We start from the raw sequence: 16,764 nt of genomic DNA, 5'->3' as shown, positions 1-16,764 counted from the left end.
TCACATATGACAACAAAGTCAAAATTCCCAAGGAAATTAAAAAAAAAAAAAAAAAAAAAAAAAAACTCTCTTGCATTAAGCAATAAAGCCCTAATAAATAAATAAAGTAATGCACTTAAGGACATTTGATAAAATATAATACTTATTACTTAATAACTTAAATTGATTTTAAATTAAATTATTGACTTAAAATTTATTATAAATATATTCTATAAAACATATTTAATTAACATAATAACTTAAATTAAATTATTAAATAATTTAAAGTTATCAAATTGGTTTATCAAACGCCCACTTAAAATCATGATTTCACTTAAGTCCTAGCAGATCAGCATAGTCCCCAAATAGCATATGGAACCATGAAAAAATGGTGAAAGAAGTGGCAGATAGCTTGATCGGTGAGAGGGGGAAGACATTAGCTAGAAGAAAAGAGGTATACAAAGAATGACAGAAACCCTTTGCATCATTCTTGCGAACAACAATGCGGTGGGTGTGGAATGCTTCACACGACTCATTTATGGCAGTCTTCTAAGTAAGCATTTACTCATTTACAGATCCAAGTCTTAGCTTCATGTTCTTGCATTCACAAAGTGCCAATCCATTGGATGCTGGACAGTTAAAAATTTGAAGGGAGGACTCAAAATTACTTGATAATAAGTAGCCTCTCAGATGAAGAAAACAGAACTCATTCGTAACAAATGAAAAGGTTTATTGGGATGAGTGTGATCAGTCTGGTTGTTTTAGAAATATAGATATTGGTATATACTATGAATATACCATTCCCATCTTTAAACGAGTCATGATGAGCAATCATAGAGAATGAGAGAGAGAGCGAGAATTATACCAGAAAGCCTCTGAAAAAGGCAGAGCGTAGAAAGCGTTGTCAGGCATGCATTTTCAGAGAACAAAAACAGAGCACACCACAACAATATGAAAAGTATTTGTAAAATCCGTGGTTGAATGGTTGGAAGGATAACTCCTTTTCTTATTTGGGAATTGGGATGTTGGTTAAATAACAGGCTTATACTACTATTAAACGTGTCCAAAAATCTCTGGTCATTCCATAAATTGATGAAATTTGCTGCCTTTGACTTGTTGGCAGCAGGCCCCACATTTCCCTTGAAAAGTCAGCAACGGCCCAACCACCATCATCTACCAGACTAGGCCAAAATTAACATATACAGAAGGAGCAAGATCAAAAATTTGTAATGAAAACAAAAGCAACTTCAACAATAATGTGGGTGAGGAGTCTGCGAAACATGAGAACTATCAGAATCTAGAGACCATTCTTTTTCAACCAAAGGCAAAATGTAACAAGCTGATGAGGAGTCTGCGAAACATGAGAACTATCCAAAATAATGTGGGTGTGCTCCATTGTCTAGCCAGAAAGCCAGTTCATCGTTATCATCAACATACAAAGTGTACAACTGTCCTCAATCAGGTGCAGTATATATTTCCATGATTAGACGCTAGTGCTTTACTCCAATATCTACTAGCCCAGCCCAACAGCCTCAATCTGAGATTGGGAAAGCCCCCTGATCACTGACATGACTTAGAAGTTAGAACTAAAATATCAATGATGGACAAAAGGAGGGTCATCCTGACATGCTGTAGTCTTCTGTCTGCTGATATGGATTATAGCTCCCTGGAACTTCCATCTTCCCAATTTGGTGATCATTTCCTGCATTTATCAATTAGGAAGGCAATCAAGGCTTTCATATTGGTGGTTCACAATTACAAAGCAATAATAATACCATCAATATAACAGTATATTTTTGTTTCCTAGTTATGAACCATGTGACCTCAAAAGTAGATGGTTTGGAAATCTGTTAATATTGACAGAATATGGATATATGCTACAAATGGCACTAGACATGAATTTTCCTAAAGATGACCTTTTTGTGAATAAACAATCTATTTAATGGTCCACTTATTTTGAGCACATATAGAAAAAATCATACAACAGAAAAGATTAAATGAGACATGGCAGCAAAGCCTAAAGACTGCATTTGTAAATGCTGATTTTTGGTACAAATACAAGAGGAAGGTAAAAAAAATTGGGGAGGAAGGTAAAAAAAAATTGGGGTTGAAGGTGTGGGAAAAAATGATTTTTTCAAAACCATGACTTATGCAAAAAATGATAAAACATAGAGTAGGATGGGCAAAAAAAATCATGTAGCCAAACCCTAATAAATGGATAAGGCATTCTAGGATTGAGTCATTGAAAATATAATGACAATGCCATGGATGGGAACAAGGGCCATTTTTTCATTTTTGTGCAAAATTGGGGGCAAACTGTGACATTAACTATGCATCATTAATTATTATTGAATGATATTAGATAGACAGGTCAAAATTGCTAAGTGGTAACAAGTAACATTCTTTTGTTGTACATCAAAAACACTAAAATCATCCCCGCTAAGGAAAAACACCCTCTTTGAATTAATTTCCCAAAAAGTTTATCTATTATATTTTCTCTAATGTTTCTACAGCTGCATTCAATTAGTTACTGGTATGAAAATTTAAACCATGTATCTACATGGGTTTGATCGATTACCTGCATAGAAAGCTACTGGGCTCAGATTTCCAGAAGGTTTTATTCCTCCTTCTGATGGAAATATAGCTTCTTCTTTATGGGTCTGTTGGTCTAAGAAATGCAATCTGGAGCCTAGCTCGGGGTTCTGAAAGCAGAGATCCTCAGGCCTTGAAGCTGAGTTCTGTTGGGGGAGGAAATTCTCAGACTTTGTTTTCTTATCCTTAGGTGACTCAACTTCTGTCTCCACTTCTGAGTCAGCATTGTTAGGTGCTGTAACCAATTGCTTCCTTTTTGATCGTGCACGCCTATTCTGGAACCAATTATAGACATTTGTTTCAGAAATTTGGCCATGCTGGCTCAAATCAGAGGTTATCTCTTTGATCTTCTGCTTGCTTGGAGTGCCATATCCTTGATCAAAAATACGCTCAAGAATTTGAAGCTGCACTGGTGTCGGTGTCCACCGCTGTCTGGCAGTAATTTTGTGACCAGTAGATGTCATTAATGGGTCACAATATAGATTTCCCAGTCTGACTCCTGAGAGAGCAAAGAAATGTTAAAGTCAAAAATGGAGTCTTAACAAATGATGCAAACCAATAATTATTTAAAAAATTTAAGTCTAAAGAACAATCATGATTATAGTTTATTGGTTTTTTAACTTTGAATCAATCAATCAATCAAATCTTGAAATGAAAAACTTGACAAGGTTTAAAAGAGAAAGTGTTCATAATACATATGACAAATGGATCAAACATTAGTTGCAAACAAAAAACAGAATTGCATGAAGTATTCATCCCTCTGTGAGGGCCAACAGACAAAACAAATTAGCTGAAGATGTTTCGGACATGTGACATGTTTGCACCAATGAAAGTCTTTAGGACAAAACAATTAAAACAACCAGAGGAAAGGGCCAATTGCAATTGGCAATGATGGCACTATATACAAGCCATGAGATTATTGGTAAGTTTTTGGGTACATCTTGTGCAATTCCTTTTAGCACCACATAGGATAATGGGTATATCGTCCATTCCAATGATTCCAGTGTTGGTTGATTATCACATGGATACCCATCAAATGAAACAAAAGACTCCAGACATCCAACAATGATAAACCAATCTGCATCTCCCACTAGAATTAATTTTCATGGCAGGTGGAAAAAATTAAAATCCCAGTCCTAAAAGAGAAAGCATAGTTCATCAACTTGCCCAAATTGGCTATTGCACATTAAGCCAATCAAATTATCATCCCTTCCATAATAGAAAATCGAACTTTTCTTTAAATATACTGATTCAGAATTCAACATTTGCTCAACTAACATAAAGAAGAAGCAGCAACAGACTCAAGGGAGTTTCTCCCTTTGGTATTTGATGCCGTACAAGTGCTGCTTGAATGCCAAGTGATGTGCTAGATCGAGTTAAAGCAAATAAAAAACAGAGTTGTACAGTCAAAATGAAACCAAATTCAAGCAAAACTTTTCATAGACACTAAATCCACAAAACCCAACTGAAGAACAGAAAAGGTATAAGAAGAAAGACAGGATCCTCATGGCCAATTTTACCAAACCATTATGAGCACAAGACCCAAATCGTTGATAACAGAAATAATTTCTCCAGACAAGTCCGAAGTCTCTGGGTCAAATGCGAGATCAAACTTAAAAGGCCAAACAGAAATATGCAATACATAATTAATTATGTAGAATTAACCCATAAATGAGATACAAAACTACCCTGAAATATTTCCAGGAAAAAGAAAACCATAAACATACAATATATGTTGATTTTTCTTTCAAAAAAATAATATCAAAGCGACAATAACCCAGAAGAAAAATAAAAAGATAACCAAAGCAAACCCTAAAAGAAATCAGAAGAAAAAGAAACCTGGTAAAGTAGGCATCATAGAAAGGATATAGAGAGAGAGACAGAGGAAAGAGAGGGGGGAAGACCTGCAAGATCTTGGTGAGAAGTGAGTGATTTATGCATCTCAACGAGCTGTTCACATATGGTGGCATACACAGATATCTGCTTCCTCAGAATTTCCATTTGGGCGTCTGTCATCACCTTCATGTACAATACACCCCCATTTCCGTTTCCGTTTCCACTTACATTTGCATTCTGCTCCAGTTCTTCTTGTTGTTGGTGGTGGTGGCGGCGGTGGTGGTGGTGGTGGTGGTGTTGTTCTTGCTTCTCCCACTCCATACTCTCTTCCTCTCCTCCTCTCTCGCTCTCGTTACTCTCTCTCCATCTCTCTAACAAAGTCAGCACTGAGTAGTGTTTACACACACCAAAAGGTAAAAAGGAAACCACGAAAAAGATGGTGTATGTTAGTGTACTCTCCTCCTGGGGCGTACTTTAGCATGGGCATGTGTCTCATGCGCGTTTTCACACGTCCATTTTCTCGGTTCATGAGAAAACAACCCACATCAATCTGCCAAAAAAACCACACACGCACTCACACTTAACCTACCATATATTAATTTTTATTATTTTATTATTTTTTATTTTTTATTTCTCAAATTCTCAAAAAAAAAAAAAAAGAAGAAAGAAAAATAAAAACAACACATAAGCTTTAATATTTTTTTATAAGGGCTTTGAGAACTTAGATTACACTTTTGCCATGCAGCTGGACCATTCTTGATTGCAGAACTCAAAATATCACGATATTATGCAAGTAATATTCAAAGATACACAGGGCTTGTGTCTTTGTAAAATTGGCCTGGATACGATGGGACACCACGCCTTCCCATGTCTCTCAATCAAAACCTCATCCTCTGCCCCTCACCACCACCCCACTCCATGTACCCTCGTTTTAGTTCATTGGCCCCCATTCAAAGCAAAGTGTCCCGTCATGTCCATGGGGGGTTTTAGGAAATAAAAAAATATACATACTGAATGATATGTGGAAGTAGTGGGGCATGGAGAGGGGGCGGAGCAGGTGATTAATGGGGTTGCGTGAGAATGGATCATGGCTGAATGAATGTTTGGGGCAGTGGATGTCTGACAATCTACATAAATGGGAAAAACTTCAGATTCAGGTGCTGTTGGGAGCACCATTCTGACGTTATTACCAGGATTTTAATGGCGCCTGCTTTCATTCTTCCATTTCCACCCTACCCACGTGCACGTGCCTCTCACTCTTGCTAAATTTCAAACCTGCACTTTAATATACAAGATTTGTTATATTACTTAATTAATAAAATATACAATCACCATGAGTTTGAATTTTGGCCGAATTAAGGTTCCCATGTTGACATTCCATGTACATGAGCTACTGAGCTACTGAGTGGGTATCCAATGTATGTATCCAGTGTATTGTAGATTGATTTGAAGCGGGTCAAGAGTACAAAATTCTTGGCATGGAATCATAAACTCACATGGGAAGATGCAACTTTCCACCTTGTACAAAGTGAGAAATCTTTAAAGAAGAAAGAGTTTAATAAGAAAGTAGTCATTTAGAAACAAGAAGAGATGCCCTTGACTTACATGCATTTGGCAGATGAGACGAAGAGGAGAGTGATTAATGAACAGGGTCCTTGACCTAATGATGTGTTTATACTATTGGGGTGGGTCATGGGGTGGGTCATTGATTAGACTAAATGTGATTAAACCCCTTTTGAAATTAGAATGGGGGGAGGGGAGTTGGTCTCTGACGCGTCTGCAGGGCTCACAAGTGTTCTGGTTTCAAGTTTCAACTATAGCTATTCACCTTATTCTGATTAATCATTATATTGTTTTGAAAGTGAAGATGTGGAACATGACGCACATGGGCATGGGCATGTGCAGATGTACTCCTCCATCCTCACCATCCACCCTCAATAACTCGGTCTGTCTATCTGAGCCCAACTCGTGTTTTTCTGAATCTTCTTATTACACAGTTTGGCCACAGTAGGATTCCTGCTAAGGGTTTGGAGAAGGAAGTGTTGATTGTGAGGGGACGACAGTGGGGGTGGGGATGGTGGTGATACACCATTCAAAATGGGATATGTGGCGTCAGTATGTCTTGTTTTTCTTCCTTGGATTGGACAATTTGGTGTACCTAACATGACTCCTAACGCCCAATCTACACAATTAGAGACGGGCATGTTGAGCCTCAAATAGCTATCCCAATAGTCCGAAGTGGGACAATTTTTCTACGATTTCTTGCGGATTCCACAAGATTTCTAAAGCTAGTGGCAGATCTTCAAAAGATGTTTCTTTTCAATATCTTTTTTGTCTCTAGCTTTTCCACCTACTTTCCACTGTTTCTTTGGATCTAGAGCTGCTAATTCACTCTTTAGCCTGCTTCAGTCAAATTGCGGTGAAGTGACATCCACCTTCTATTAGTGCTTCACTAAAGGTTAGGCCTGCATCATGACTGCAACCATACATGAAGATCCATGCCCAAATCTCTAGATTAGACATTCAATCAAGTTACTATGTCTAAAGCTGTGCAAAGACGCTGGCCTCTGTGGCCCAACCCTATCCGTGTAGCCCATTACAATAGTTGGGTAAATGTGGTGGCAACTTGGACATGCTATACATCAGCAAGGCAAATAATTGGACCGAATCTATGCTGTCATTGACTCATCGTCATAACTACAAACTGTAACTGCCCAATCCAACTGCAACCTAAATTAATTCAATACTGGGGCCTTAGAGATTGGATTGGATTTGAAGTCACTTGAAACCCTATTCAACCTCCCGTGAAGCACGCTAAAGGGAGGCGGACATGGTAGAATTATATTAAACTCAAATCAAATTATTCTCACATCAGATGGCATAAGAGCCAGGTGCTAAATTTCCTGAATATTAAAACCTCCCAGTCAACAAAGCAGGATTAGTCGCGTTTATTTACATATCCAAATTTCTACTTGGCTTTCTTATGATGTCCACCAGCCCAGACTAACAAATTCGAAATAAATGATAGATTAAATTATGAAGAAAAAAAATATATCATCTAATAATACATGAAATTCATGTACGACTTCACCTGTAACCCTGATTCAATCCAAAACCTATATCACAAACATCCACAAACAATATATATATATACACGCACGTTTAATCTCCCATCTCTGTCAGAAAATGTGGCAATTCCCATTCTGGATTTTTTTTTTGTTATCGTGTACAGGCCGCCGCCTCCATACACAGCCACACCATTAAGAACTGAATTCCCTCGGTCTCTCTCTGCCGACACTGGATCAAGTGACCATGAGAATGGTCACATCCAAGGATGTTAAAGAGTATCTCTTGCTCACACATCATTATAACTGCATATCCTTCACAATTTCATCAACCAGACCTCCAATAATCATAGATTCCATATCTCTTCCCAGAGCATTCATCTCATCATCAATCAGTCCGGACCAGGAAATTGAACCCAGATCCCTGGCCACCATACCATCAAGCGAGTAACAGGATTTGTCAGCTGGAGGGTACACATGCACACGGATAATCTCCCATACACAATCCAGTAATTTCTTTCCATGTGGAGCAGACAACATAGTAGAACCCATAAATTTTCTTCTGAATCTGGACATGCCCACGGGTGGTCCAAGAACAGTCGAAAGTGCTTCATTCAATAAATCAAGTAACACTTTGTGATCTACCTTCTTCTCACCGTCAGCCTCTGTGGACCCTTCGTTATCCTTAGCCAATTTTTTGTAGGACTCTTCCACCTTGTCAAAGACCCGGTTGCTGATAGGCCTTGCAAGTGGGTCCCATCTTGATAAAACTGTATCAGATGATCCACCATAGAAACCAGAAGCAACAAGCAGATCTCTTATGTAAGCCTCTGCCTGGTCCTCCAATTCAATCATTTCAACCTCTGGTGGTTCCTCGTCAATTGTTGTGTCCTCAGACCCATTGGATCCAAGTTGGTCTAGTTGCCGCCGAAGCTCTGAGTAGTCAACAAACAGCAAAGGCTATCAGATAGGAACTTTGCATATCAGTTAACAATTGTATATAATTGTGCTTTTAAGTGTAACATTCAGAATGGACCTAACATAACATTCAGAGGGCATCAGCAACGTGGCCAAGTCCATTCCCGATATTGCAAACTTTAGTAAAATAACAAGCACAATCCAACACATGTGAGAAGCAATTCATGTGCATGTATCTCCAAATACAAACATTCTGGCACAGGACACTGGGATATTTCCAAGCCCTGCCTTCATAAGTCTTGACACCTTCTGGATAAGTGCATGTTCAGTACATGAGTACACTCTGCTATCTGGTGCACAATACTAGTGGGGCCCTAGTGGGACAAAATGGCATTGGAGATAATTTGTATCATTTAGCGTATGAAAACAAAAGGTGTTAAAAAGTCTTTTGTATCACCAGTTTACATGTAGCAAATTCCTGCATGCAAGTGCCAAATACAGCAAAGGACAAGTGCCTAAGATTGTGCCTCGAAAGAATATAATCATGCAATTAAGTCAAGACAGACACATATAATCATATCCATGCATACTCTGCATTTACAATATCAATGCATCCCCAGAGACATGTTATTCATATCAAAACCCTTCAAGAAAACAATTACTATCTTACCATTAAGGTTAGAGCTGATCTCCCTAAAAAGATGTGGTACTGGGTAATCTTCTACCAAAGGTAAATCCGGTGTTGATACTGGACTGACATAATCACCAGGTCTGAAGAATTCTTCATGAGCACTGCTGCACACTGATGCAGGGCTTGGAGGCACCTCAGTGGAGTTCTCCTAAGTAAACATGACACCAGATATGTTGATTAGAGAATAACCAGAGATACAAATCCATTGCATCCAAATAACCATTTTATGGATAACAAGCAAATAAATAACATTCTTACATGCCGGTCACCCAAATTCATAATAACCGTTGGTCCGCTCATGATGTCTTTCATAGGATCATGTTCGATTCCACATGATTCCACTGCTGACTGAATCTTTCTGCCAAATAACCTCCCTCTAAATGTGAAACTATATTTGAAATTCGAAACCTTTTCTCTTAAATTGAATTTTTCTTTGCTCCCTTTCTTCACATCCACTGACAAGTTTTCAGTTACTTCATGCTTCCTCCTTATATGAGCACCAGTTAAAATGCGGCGGTCCTCTAGAAGAAGCTTCCCAAATGATGTTCCAGATACTGGGGCTGATAAAGATCTAATGAGGTTCCTAGGAGACGATTCTCTGTGGATAACTGCATCATCATCTGGCCCATGTCTGAAAGATCTAGTTTGCATTTCTGCTTCATTGTTGACATTCTCCCAGTGGTTCATCCTGTTTCCAGCCTTCAAGTTATCCCCTGTCTGTTCTAGTCTGTTCCTTTCATAATCTAACATTGACGGCCTTGAGCTGCCGTTGACAACTATGGGGATATCCTGACGTGTTTCTCTCTTTAGAACATTCCTCAACCTCTCTGACAAGAATTTCCTAGTATCTCTGTTGATGAACTCTGGGGAACCTGATCCATTTAACTGAATTTCACTTCTATATGATCTAGTTGATTCCGATCGAAGCAAATTCATTCCAAGGTCCCTGGTAACACTTTCTCGAACCTGTTTTGCTATATGCTGAGCTATTTGTTTTGGTTCTGATGGCCTTTCACTAAAAGGGGTCTCAATTCCACCTCCTCTGACCAATGTAACCCTCTTACGAGTTTTCCCTTGGAGTTCATGTTTCAACCTTTCCTTCACCTCCTCAAGAAAATCTTCTATGCTATCTCTCTCCTCTAAAGTACCAGAGGAACTGGCCCAAGACTCATCAGTGTTGCCAATCCTATCAGGACCAGGCTTTAGGATCACTATCCTTGTGGGGGCAGAAGATTTTTCCAGTTTCTTATCACAATTCATCATGGGGGACTGATCAAAGTCTCTGCTTGTGGATCTACTTAAAGAAAAATATTCCTTCTGCTCATCTGGGTATAGTTCCAGTTTATGTCCATTATGTTGCAGACCACTTCTTCCATGATACCTTGCTTTAATGTCATTACCCTTAAGTTCTACAGGCTTCTCATTTGCTATTATTCCAGAATTAGAATAAATAGCCCTCTTTTCCTTGTTGAGGTTCTCTTGAGCAAGCAGCTTCCTAGGAATGCTGTCAAGCTCCACAACACTTGCACATTCCCTAAACCTGGCTGCTTGCCATGCTTCAAACTCTTTCTTGAACTTCTGTAGTTCCTCCTCCTGTGGATGTTCACGAGGCCTCGGTTTTCCCAACTTCTGGTTCCTGCTTGATCGATCAGGATCTCTGTCTTTATTGCGGTGAAGTGAGTTGCACTCCATCTGCCTGGAAGAATTTGGGTTAAGGGGGGCATGGCCAATGGAGCCATTTTCAGTCCGTTCCCGTCCCTTCTTTGAAAAATTGATTTCAGTTACATTCCTTTTTTCAATTGGCTGAACTACCGATTTTGTATCCAGTGGTAACATGTCCATTCCCATCAGCCTGGCCACAATACTTGGTGTGTTGTGTCTGGTGTTTGATCGTTTGGACATCTCCTGATTGATCAACTTCTTCATTGAAGCCTCAGTTGGATGACAGTTCTTTCCTGCCCAGTCCTGTTGCACTTGGTAAGAGTTCTGTTCAAAGAAAGTGCATTTAAAGATGTTAATAGAGATATAGAGAATGACAGAGAGAGAGAGAGAGAGAGAGTATTTCTAGAAATATGCAAACTCTTTTCCTGACAGAAGGTTGGGGAGGGAGATATGTAGAATTTCATACAATCCAATTTGGGAGGGGAGCAATTGCTAGAACTAAAATTTGAGCTATTTGACTTATCATACAAAAAGAAAATATTAAAGTCCAAACCATAACATAGGATTCATGTAGTTCACCTACAATATGGCACAACCTTCACAAAGATGGTCAATGATCTTCACAGTAATGAAAATTATAATAGAAAAAAACTTCTAAAATCCAGAAAAATGATCCTAAGGATAAACCCAAACTGTCCACCTCTAGACGTCATGCAGCCCAATAAGAATCAGGTTTCAACTAAAGTGATATCCATAACCTTGAGAGCTTGCTCTTACAAGAGCCATGCCAACTATGTTAACAAGAGCCACATTCTAATAACCCCAAGAGCACAGTCACCACAAGATAAAAATACCTTACGGTCTTAGAAATCTATAAAGAACATGTGAAGAAAAATTACCGGCACACTGTCTCCTACAGCATAATAGCCCTGAGAAGTTTCTATTGGCAACTCCAAGCTGTTTCGAGGAGCTTCCAAGCCTGCAAAATTACTTGAATTAGTAGCATTACAGTTCTAAGTTAAGAAGGAAGATAGCAATATGGTTAGGCACATCTCAAACTTGTTCTCTTATCACTTTATCAATGAACAAAGTTCCTAATGGTGGCATCTATAATACCTGGATCCTTCAATTTCACCCAAAATATCCATGCCGACACAACATGACATGGGTGCGGATATGGGATCCTTGTCAAACACTCCTATTTTACTTTGGCTGTGGCTGTTTTATCTTTCACTGAAATCCTTATATGCTTTCAACTTTCTTAGTAAAAATTACATTAGAGAAATAGAAGAGTTAGCTGAAAGTGAATTTTTGTAAGAATATTTAGGGATAAGAAGAAAAAGAATGGATTAGAGGGAAAAAATGAGAGCTTTAAAAAAGGATATCTTCACTTCCAATTTATTTTTAATAGATTTTCTTTTATTGTGTTGTACCCCAATATCTGTGTCTGTCTTTTGGATCCTTTTTAGCTGAGTTCTTGTATCCTAAAATTTGAGTTATGGAGGATCAGACACCTAGACACATATGCACTTCAGACACTCATAACCGAACCCATGCAACATAGGGTGGCATCATAAAATCTTGCAAAAATACACTATCCATCAGAGTCAAAATGTAAGAATCTTCTCTATTTGCCAATAAACTAGAAATTCCTTCACCAAGCCACTAAGAACTATATGACCTTTTGGCCAGAGTCCAAGATCATAATATAACTCTTATGACTCTTTTCTCAAAATCTAAATCAAATGGACCTCTTTCAGGAGCTTTACCTGAACCACCAAGAGAACCTAGTTATTACCATCACCATGAAAATGATAGCAATTGGTACTGGCTATATCTAGTAACACAAACATGAAAATCAACAAGATCCTCTGTAACTGGGTTTTGCAGTAACAGAATTGAGATATTGTAAAGAGTAAGGGATTCAAGGACCTCAATAAGAAGTGTCTCAACCTGGAAGCCACATGTTATTTCTGAAAATGGCCCCTTTTTCTCCACAAGTTAAATAAGTTAAGCAATAATACTTTTTCCCTCACAATACATATGAAATAAGCAATAATACTTACCGCCTACATGCCTCTTATGTGCAAGAACTTTTCTGGCCATGCTGCTTTGATTGAAATCAAAAAGATGAAATAGGCCTCCCATGCAGACAGCAGGTCCACCCAAAAGCTGCAACTGCTCTAATATTCCATTTATGTCTTACTCCATGGAATTCCAACGTTGCACTGTCCGCAAAAGATACAGCCATATAGTTGGTTCATATCCTGCAAAGCCACATAAGATACATCGATCAAAGTGTTATTGGGATCAATTGAATTAAGCAATGAAAGAAATTTTTTTATGGAAAGATATTTTGATATATATGTGAAATAGTATGCCTAAGCAGAGGCCCAGAGTCTGAGGCATGTGGCTTTTGTGTATTGGATCTTAAACAAGTGTTTCTGCATTCATTCCTGTAACATGCACCTCAGATGTTCTACATAAAGCTTGCCTTGAGGCTCACCAAGAATTGTAAGATCAAAATTTTTTTTAGAACTATGCCTCCATGATCTTGATTTGGTTGTTAAATATGTTACTATAATATGTAGGCAGTAAACTTCCTATGGACCCTACCAGCCAGACAGGTTTCTGGGCTTCAGAACTATAGATAACAGATGCAGGCATCTTCAAAAGAAGAGCTAAAAGCCAACTTTACACCCTGGAAAATTCCCAAAAATTTCAAGTGGCTGCAAAAATTGCATAAAGTGCTTACTAGGGTAAAGTAGGAAATAGAAACTACAAAAGCATTAAGACAATTTTCTAGTACACAAATAAAAGAAAGAAAGAATACGATAGAAGCAAGAAATTCAATTTTCATATGAAACGTTTCTTTTTACAAATAAACTCAAATTGAGGAAATAAAAAATAAATAAATAAAAGACAAGTGAGTAGAACACAATTTACATTTGATACTAGACAACAATTGAGCTCCAATCCAAATGCTAAACTGATTGAACTTTAAGTATTAACAAAAAGTTACAGAAAATTTAATAGAACATAAATCAATTAAGACAAAACAACATGCACAGCAAGCCATTCAAGAACTAAAAAAATATTAGCAAACACCTAAAAGCCCCAAATCGAAAAATGAAACCATGGACATGTTCATTCATGCTTATCAAAAAAAGAAAAGGAAAAAATAAAAAATGAACTATTACCCAAATAATAAAAAAGGAGTTTCAAATTTTACAAAACAAATTCACTCAAACAACTCTCCATGAGACGAGAAGAAATAAATATATGATTCGAAGGAAGAACACTTTCCAGCCTCAAAACTAAAATTAGAAAGCATATTAGAATTCAGGTTAAAAGAAAAAAGAAAAAGGAAAACTTATAATATAAATGACAAAAAGGGCACAAACACCAAAACAAACTTAGACAAAAACATGATAATCCATCCTGATTCTTCCAAATTAAGATATGAGAAAGTTCACACTCGTAAAAACTCCCAAATGAACTCACATTACATACCCAAAACTATCTGCATTCGGATATTTCCTTAACCCTGACCTAAATAACATCAAGTTTCATATTCCACTCCACAGAAATCTCGTGAAATTAAAACTAACACAAACAGCTTGAAATTGTGTGAACACAATATCACTAAAAATCAGTTCCACCGACGTTTCAACGACCTGAAATACACTAGAATTTTCAAACTCCATGGAATGCGCAGCACATGAGGGAAAAAAATATTTTAAAAAACGCCGTAATTCAAACTCACCGTCGAGACTTGATAGAAACTAGACGTGAATATCGAAGTCAAACACATATCGTCGTCGTCGTCGTCATCATCATCCACCGCACTGCAGAGTCGCACAAACAGAAATGAGAGAAGGATGAAAGAGATCGAGTGAAGAAGATCTTCGATCAAATCGCTGAAAGTTGAAAATTCAAAGAAGTGATTTGTACAGCTCTGAAGCCCTAGAAAAAAATTTAATAATAACCACAACAATAGTAATGAAGAAAAAGCTACGCTTTTTGTAGGAGAGGAGTCCATGGCTGGAATAAACGACCAGAAAGCGAAGGTTCTCTCCCCTATTTTCTTTTCATTTATTTATTCCATTCGCCTCTTTTTTCTGTAATATTCAGGTGGTACATGTACCACCGGAATGCTTTCACGTGCGAGGGGCTCAATGCTCCATCAACCATTCCCATCAAGCCACGTGGCTAACTTCATGAGTTTGAGTAATTATATGCACGTGTCACGATACGAAGGATAAGAAAAAGCGCGGCGCGGAGTAGGCGATCGTGAGGGTGTCTCGTCCGCCGTCCACGTAGCGACAGAAGCGGGGCGGATAGATCGGCATGATTACATTTTTACCCTTTTTGAAATTATATCGGTAATGTGTTGATGGCATAAAAAAGAACAGGTCATGGACAGTTGCTGCGCACGACATTCCCATTTGGCGGCATAGTAAACGGGATACGGAATGTGTGGAGGATTATATTTGTTTTTGTTCCGCGCCGTGGCTTGTGGGATTGGTTTCGAGGTTGGATTTTACGGCGCAGTTCAATTCTATTCAACAGTAAAAGAGGGTAAAAGGAGAGAGTGGACGTTGAAAGATGCATAGGAAGAAAAGGGCGAAAAAGTGGGTAAGGGGTGTCGCTGACAACTCATGATCATTCGAGGAAGGGAATAATGGGTGGGGTTGGATGTTGTAAAGCTAACCTTATCTAATGATGTTGAGAGCGTGTGGCATGTGCTTTGGAGCCAGCAACGTGAGATTTTTATTCAGTGATGATTCCATTATAGAGCCTTCGGTACTTTCTGGGCCTTTTGTGAGGGACCGAGGCCCGGAAAACTTCGAACTTGACAACGTGGCACCATCACCCCCCGACAATTTCTTTATTGGTGAAATTCAAGTGTGTCCCTCAAACTCTTCAAAGTTTGGGAAAAGGAAGTGCCTGGTGGGCTCTGTTTTGTAAAAATCTTCTTCTCTTTCTCTGGCTGGGCTTTCCTTTTGTTATGGGCTTGTGATCATTGAAGTAAGCCGCCCGTAAGCACATGCACGCTTGCTTTTTCTCATGGGTTTGATGGTCTCCGGCTGCAAATCATCAAATAATCGAATGTAAACAGTGACCGAGACAGGAATTCAACTGAGGAATCTAACAAAATTTCTTTTATAAGTACTCATATTTTGAAACCCTTCAATCATAGCCTCACTGTCAATCAACAAATTGCATATGTTTAAATTTAAATACAAAAATAAAAACATATTTGTTAACTGTTTTCAAAAATAATTCTGAAAAATAGTCTCTCGATTCTTCTTTATACAAGATTAATAGCTTGATTTTAGTTTTACAACATGTTATCAATACAAGTTGTTCTTAAGGTAATTTTTTATCCTTAGTTCAAGATTATTAATATAAGATAGACTATTATGGCCAAAAGTTACATTCAATTCTTTATTTAATACCGTCATTACTAGAATATAAAAATCATTCTTGTAGTCGAAAGCTATGTACAAATCATTCTTATACTTGCAAATTATTTACAAATTATCACTTATATAACAAATTATTTTGTCTAGTCATGACCAAAATCTACGTGCAAATTTCATTTAATACCATTATTGCTAGATGCTATGGACAAATCATTATCTAACCAAATGCTATATAAAAATCATTTTTATAGTAAAAAAACAGTATGTAAAAATCATTCTTATATCTCTAGACCCTTTGTAAATTATAACAAAAAATTATGCAAAATTATTTTAAAGTAATTTACTTATATCAAAAGCTATATAAAAATAATTTCATATTTTCTTCACAACTAGAAACTATCTAAAGAAAAAATTTCATATATTAGTATAGCCTAAAGCTATATAAGATAGCAATTTCATTCCTTAAAAGAGAATGTAAAGTTATTATCAAAAACAGATATAAATCTCTCTCCTTGATTATTAATACTAAAGTGAAAGTTAATATAACAAAATAAACCACAACATATCATCAAAAGTAAAACAATATAGATAA

At 37.6% G+C, this 16,764-nt stretch overlaps 2 protein-coding genes across 4 annotated transcripts; both read right to left on the bottom strand.

The window, feature by feature from the left end:
* Positions 1-1,041: 1,041 nt before the first annotated feature.
* LOC117912067 (WUSCHEL-related homeobox 13-like) lies at positions 1,042-4,774 on the bottom strand. The gene is made up of 3 exons (XM_034826522.1): positions 4,476-4,774; positions 2,558-3,070; positions 1,042-1,681 (listed from the first exon to the last, which is right to left on the bottom strand). The coding sequence occupies exons 1-3, from the start codon at positions 4,726-4,728 to the stop codon at positions 1,596-1,598; spliced, it is 852 nt and encodes a 283-aa protein (XP_034682413.1). The 5' UTR covers positions 4,729-4,774; the 3' UTR covers positions 1,042-1,595.
* Positions 4,775-7,297: 2,523 nt separating this feature from the next.
* LOC117912855 lies at positions 7,298-14,827 on the bottom strand. Of its 3 annotated transcripts, none has more exons than XM_034827610.1 (7): positions 14,762-14,827; positions 14,510-14,663; positions 12,810-13,010; positions 11,643-11,722; positions 9,340-11,067; positions 9,061-9,229; positions 7,298-8,407 (listed from the first exon to the last, which is right to left on the bottom strand). In XM_034827610.1, the coding sequence occupies exons 3-7, from the start codon at positions 12,889-12,891 to the stop codon at positions 7,773-7,775; spliced, it is 2,694 nt and encodes an 897-aa protein (XP_034683501.1). In that variant the 5' UTR covers positions 12,892-13,010; positions 14,510-14,663; positions 14,762-14,827; the 3' UTR covers positions 7,298-7,772. The 3 variants fall into 3 exon arrangements, with proteins under 3 accessions (XP_034683501.1, XP_034683502.1, XP_034683500.1); XM_034827611.1 differs by having other exon boundaries at positions 14,510-14,591; positions 14,762-14,783; XM_034827609.1 differs by lacking the exon at positions 14,762-14,827 and having other exon boundaries at positions 14,510-14,742.
* Between the last annotated feature and the right edge of the window lie 1,937 nt (positions 14,828-16,764).

Source organism: Vitis riparia, chromosome 4 (genome assembly GCF_004353265.1).
Source record: "Vitis riparia cultivar Riparia Gloire de Montpellier isolate 1030 chromosome 4, EGFV_Vit.rip_1.0, whole genome shotgun sequence".
Classification (NCBI taxonomy): Eukaryota; Viridiplantae; Streptophyta; class Magnoliopsida; order Vitales; family Vitaceae; genus Vitis; species Vitis riparia.
Note: the sequence above shows the minus strand (reverse complement) of the source record. Positions and strands in the feature narration are given on the sequence as shown.

Coding starts and splice junctions, on each gene's coding strand:
- LOC117912067 (XM_034826522.1), bottom strand. CDS start 4,728: ATGGAGTGGGAGAAGCAAGAACAACACCACCACCACCACCACCACCGC. Junction 3,071..4,475: donor TTCTCACCAAGATCTTGCAG/GTCTTCCCCCCT, acceptor TTGCTCTCTCAG/GAGTCAGACTGGGAAATCTA. Junction 1,682..2,557: donor CCCAGTAGCTTTCTATGCAG/GTAATCGATCAA, acceptor TGATAAATGCAG/GAAATGATCACCAAATTGGG.
- LOC117912855 (XM_034827610.1), bottom strand. CDS start 12,891: ATGGGAGGCCTATTTCATCTTTTTGATTTCAATCAAAGCAGCATGGCC. Junction 11,723..12,809: donor ACATAAGAGGCATGTAGGCG/GTAAGTATTATT, acceptor GTAATTTTGCAG/GCTTGGAAGCTCCTCGAAAC. Junction 8,408..9,060: donor GATCAGCTCTAACCTTAATG/GTAAGATAGTAA, acceptor TTGACTACTCAG/AGCTTCGGCGGCAACTAGAC.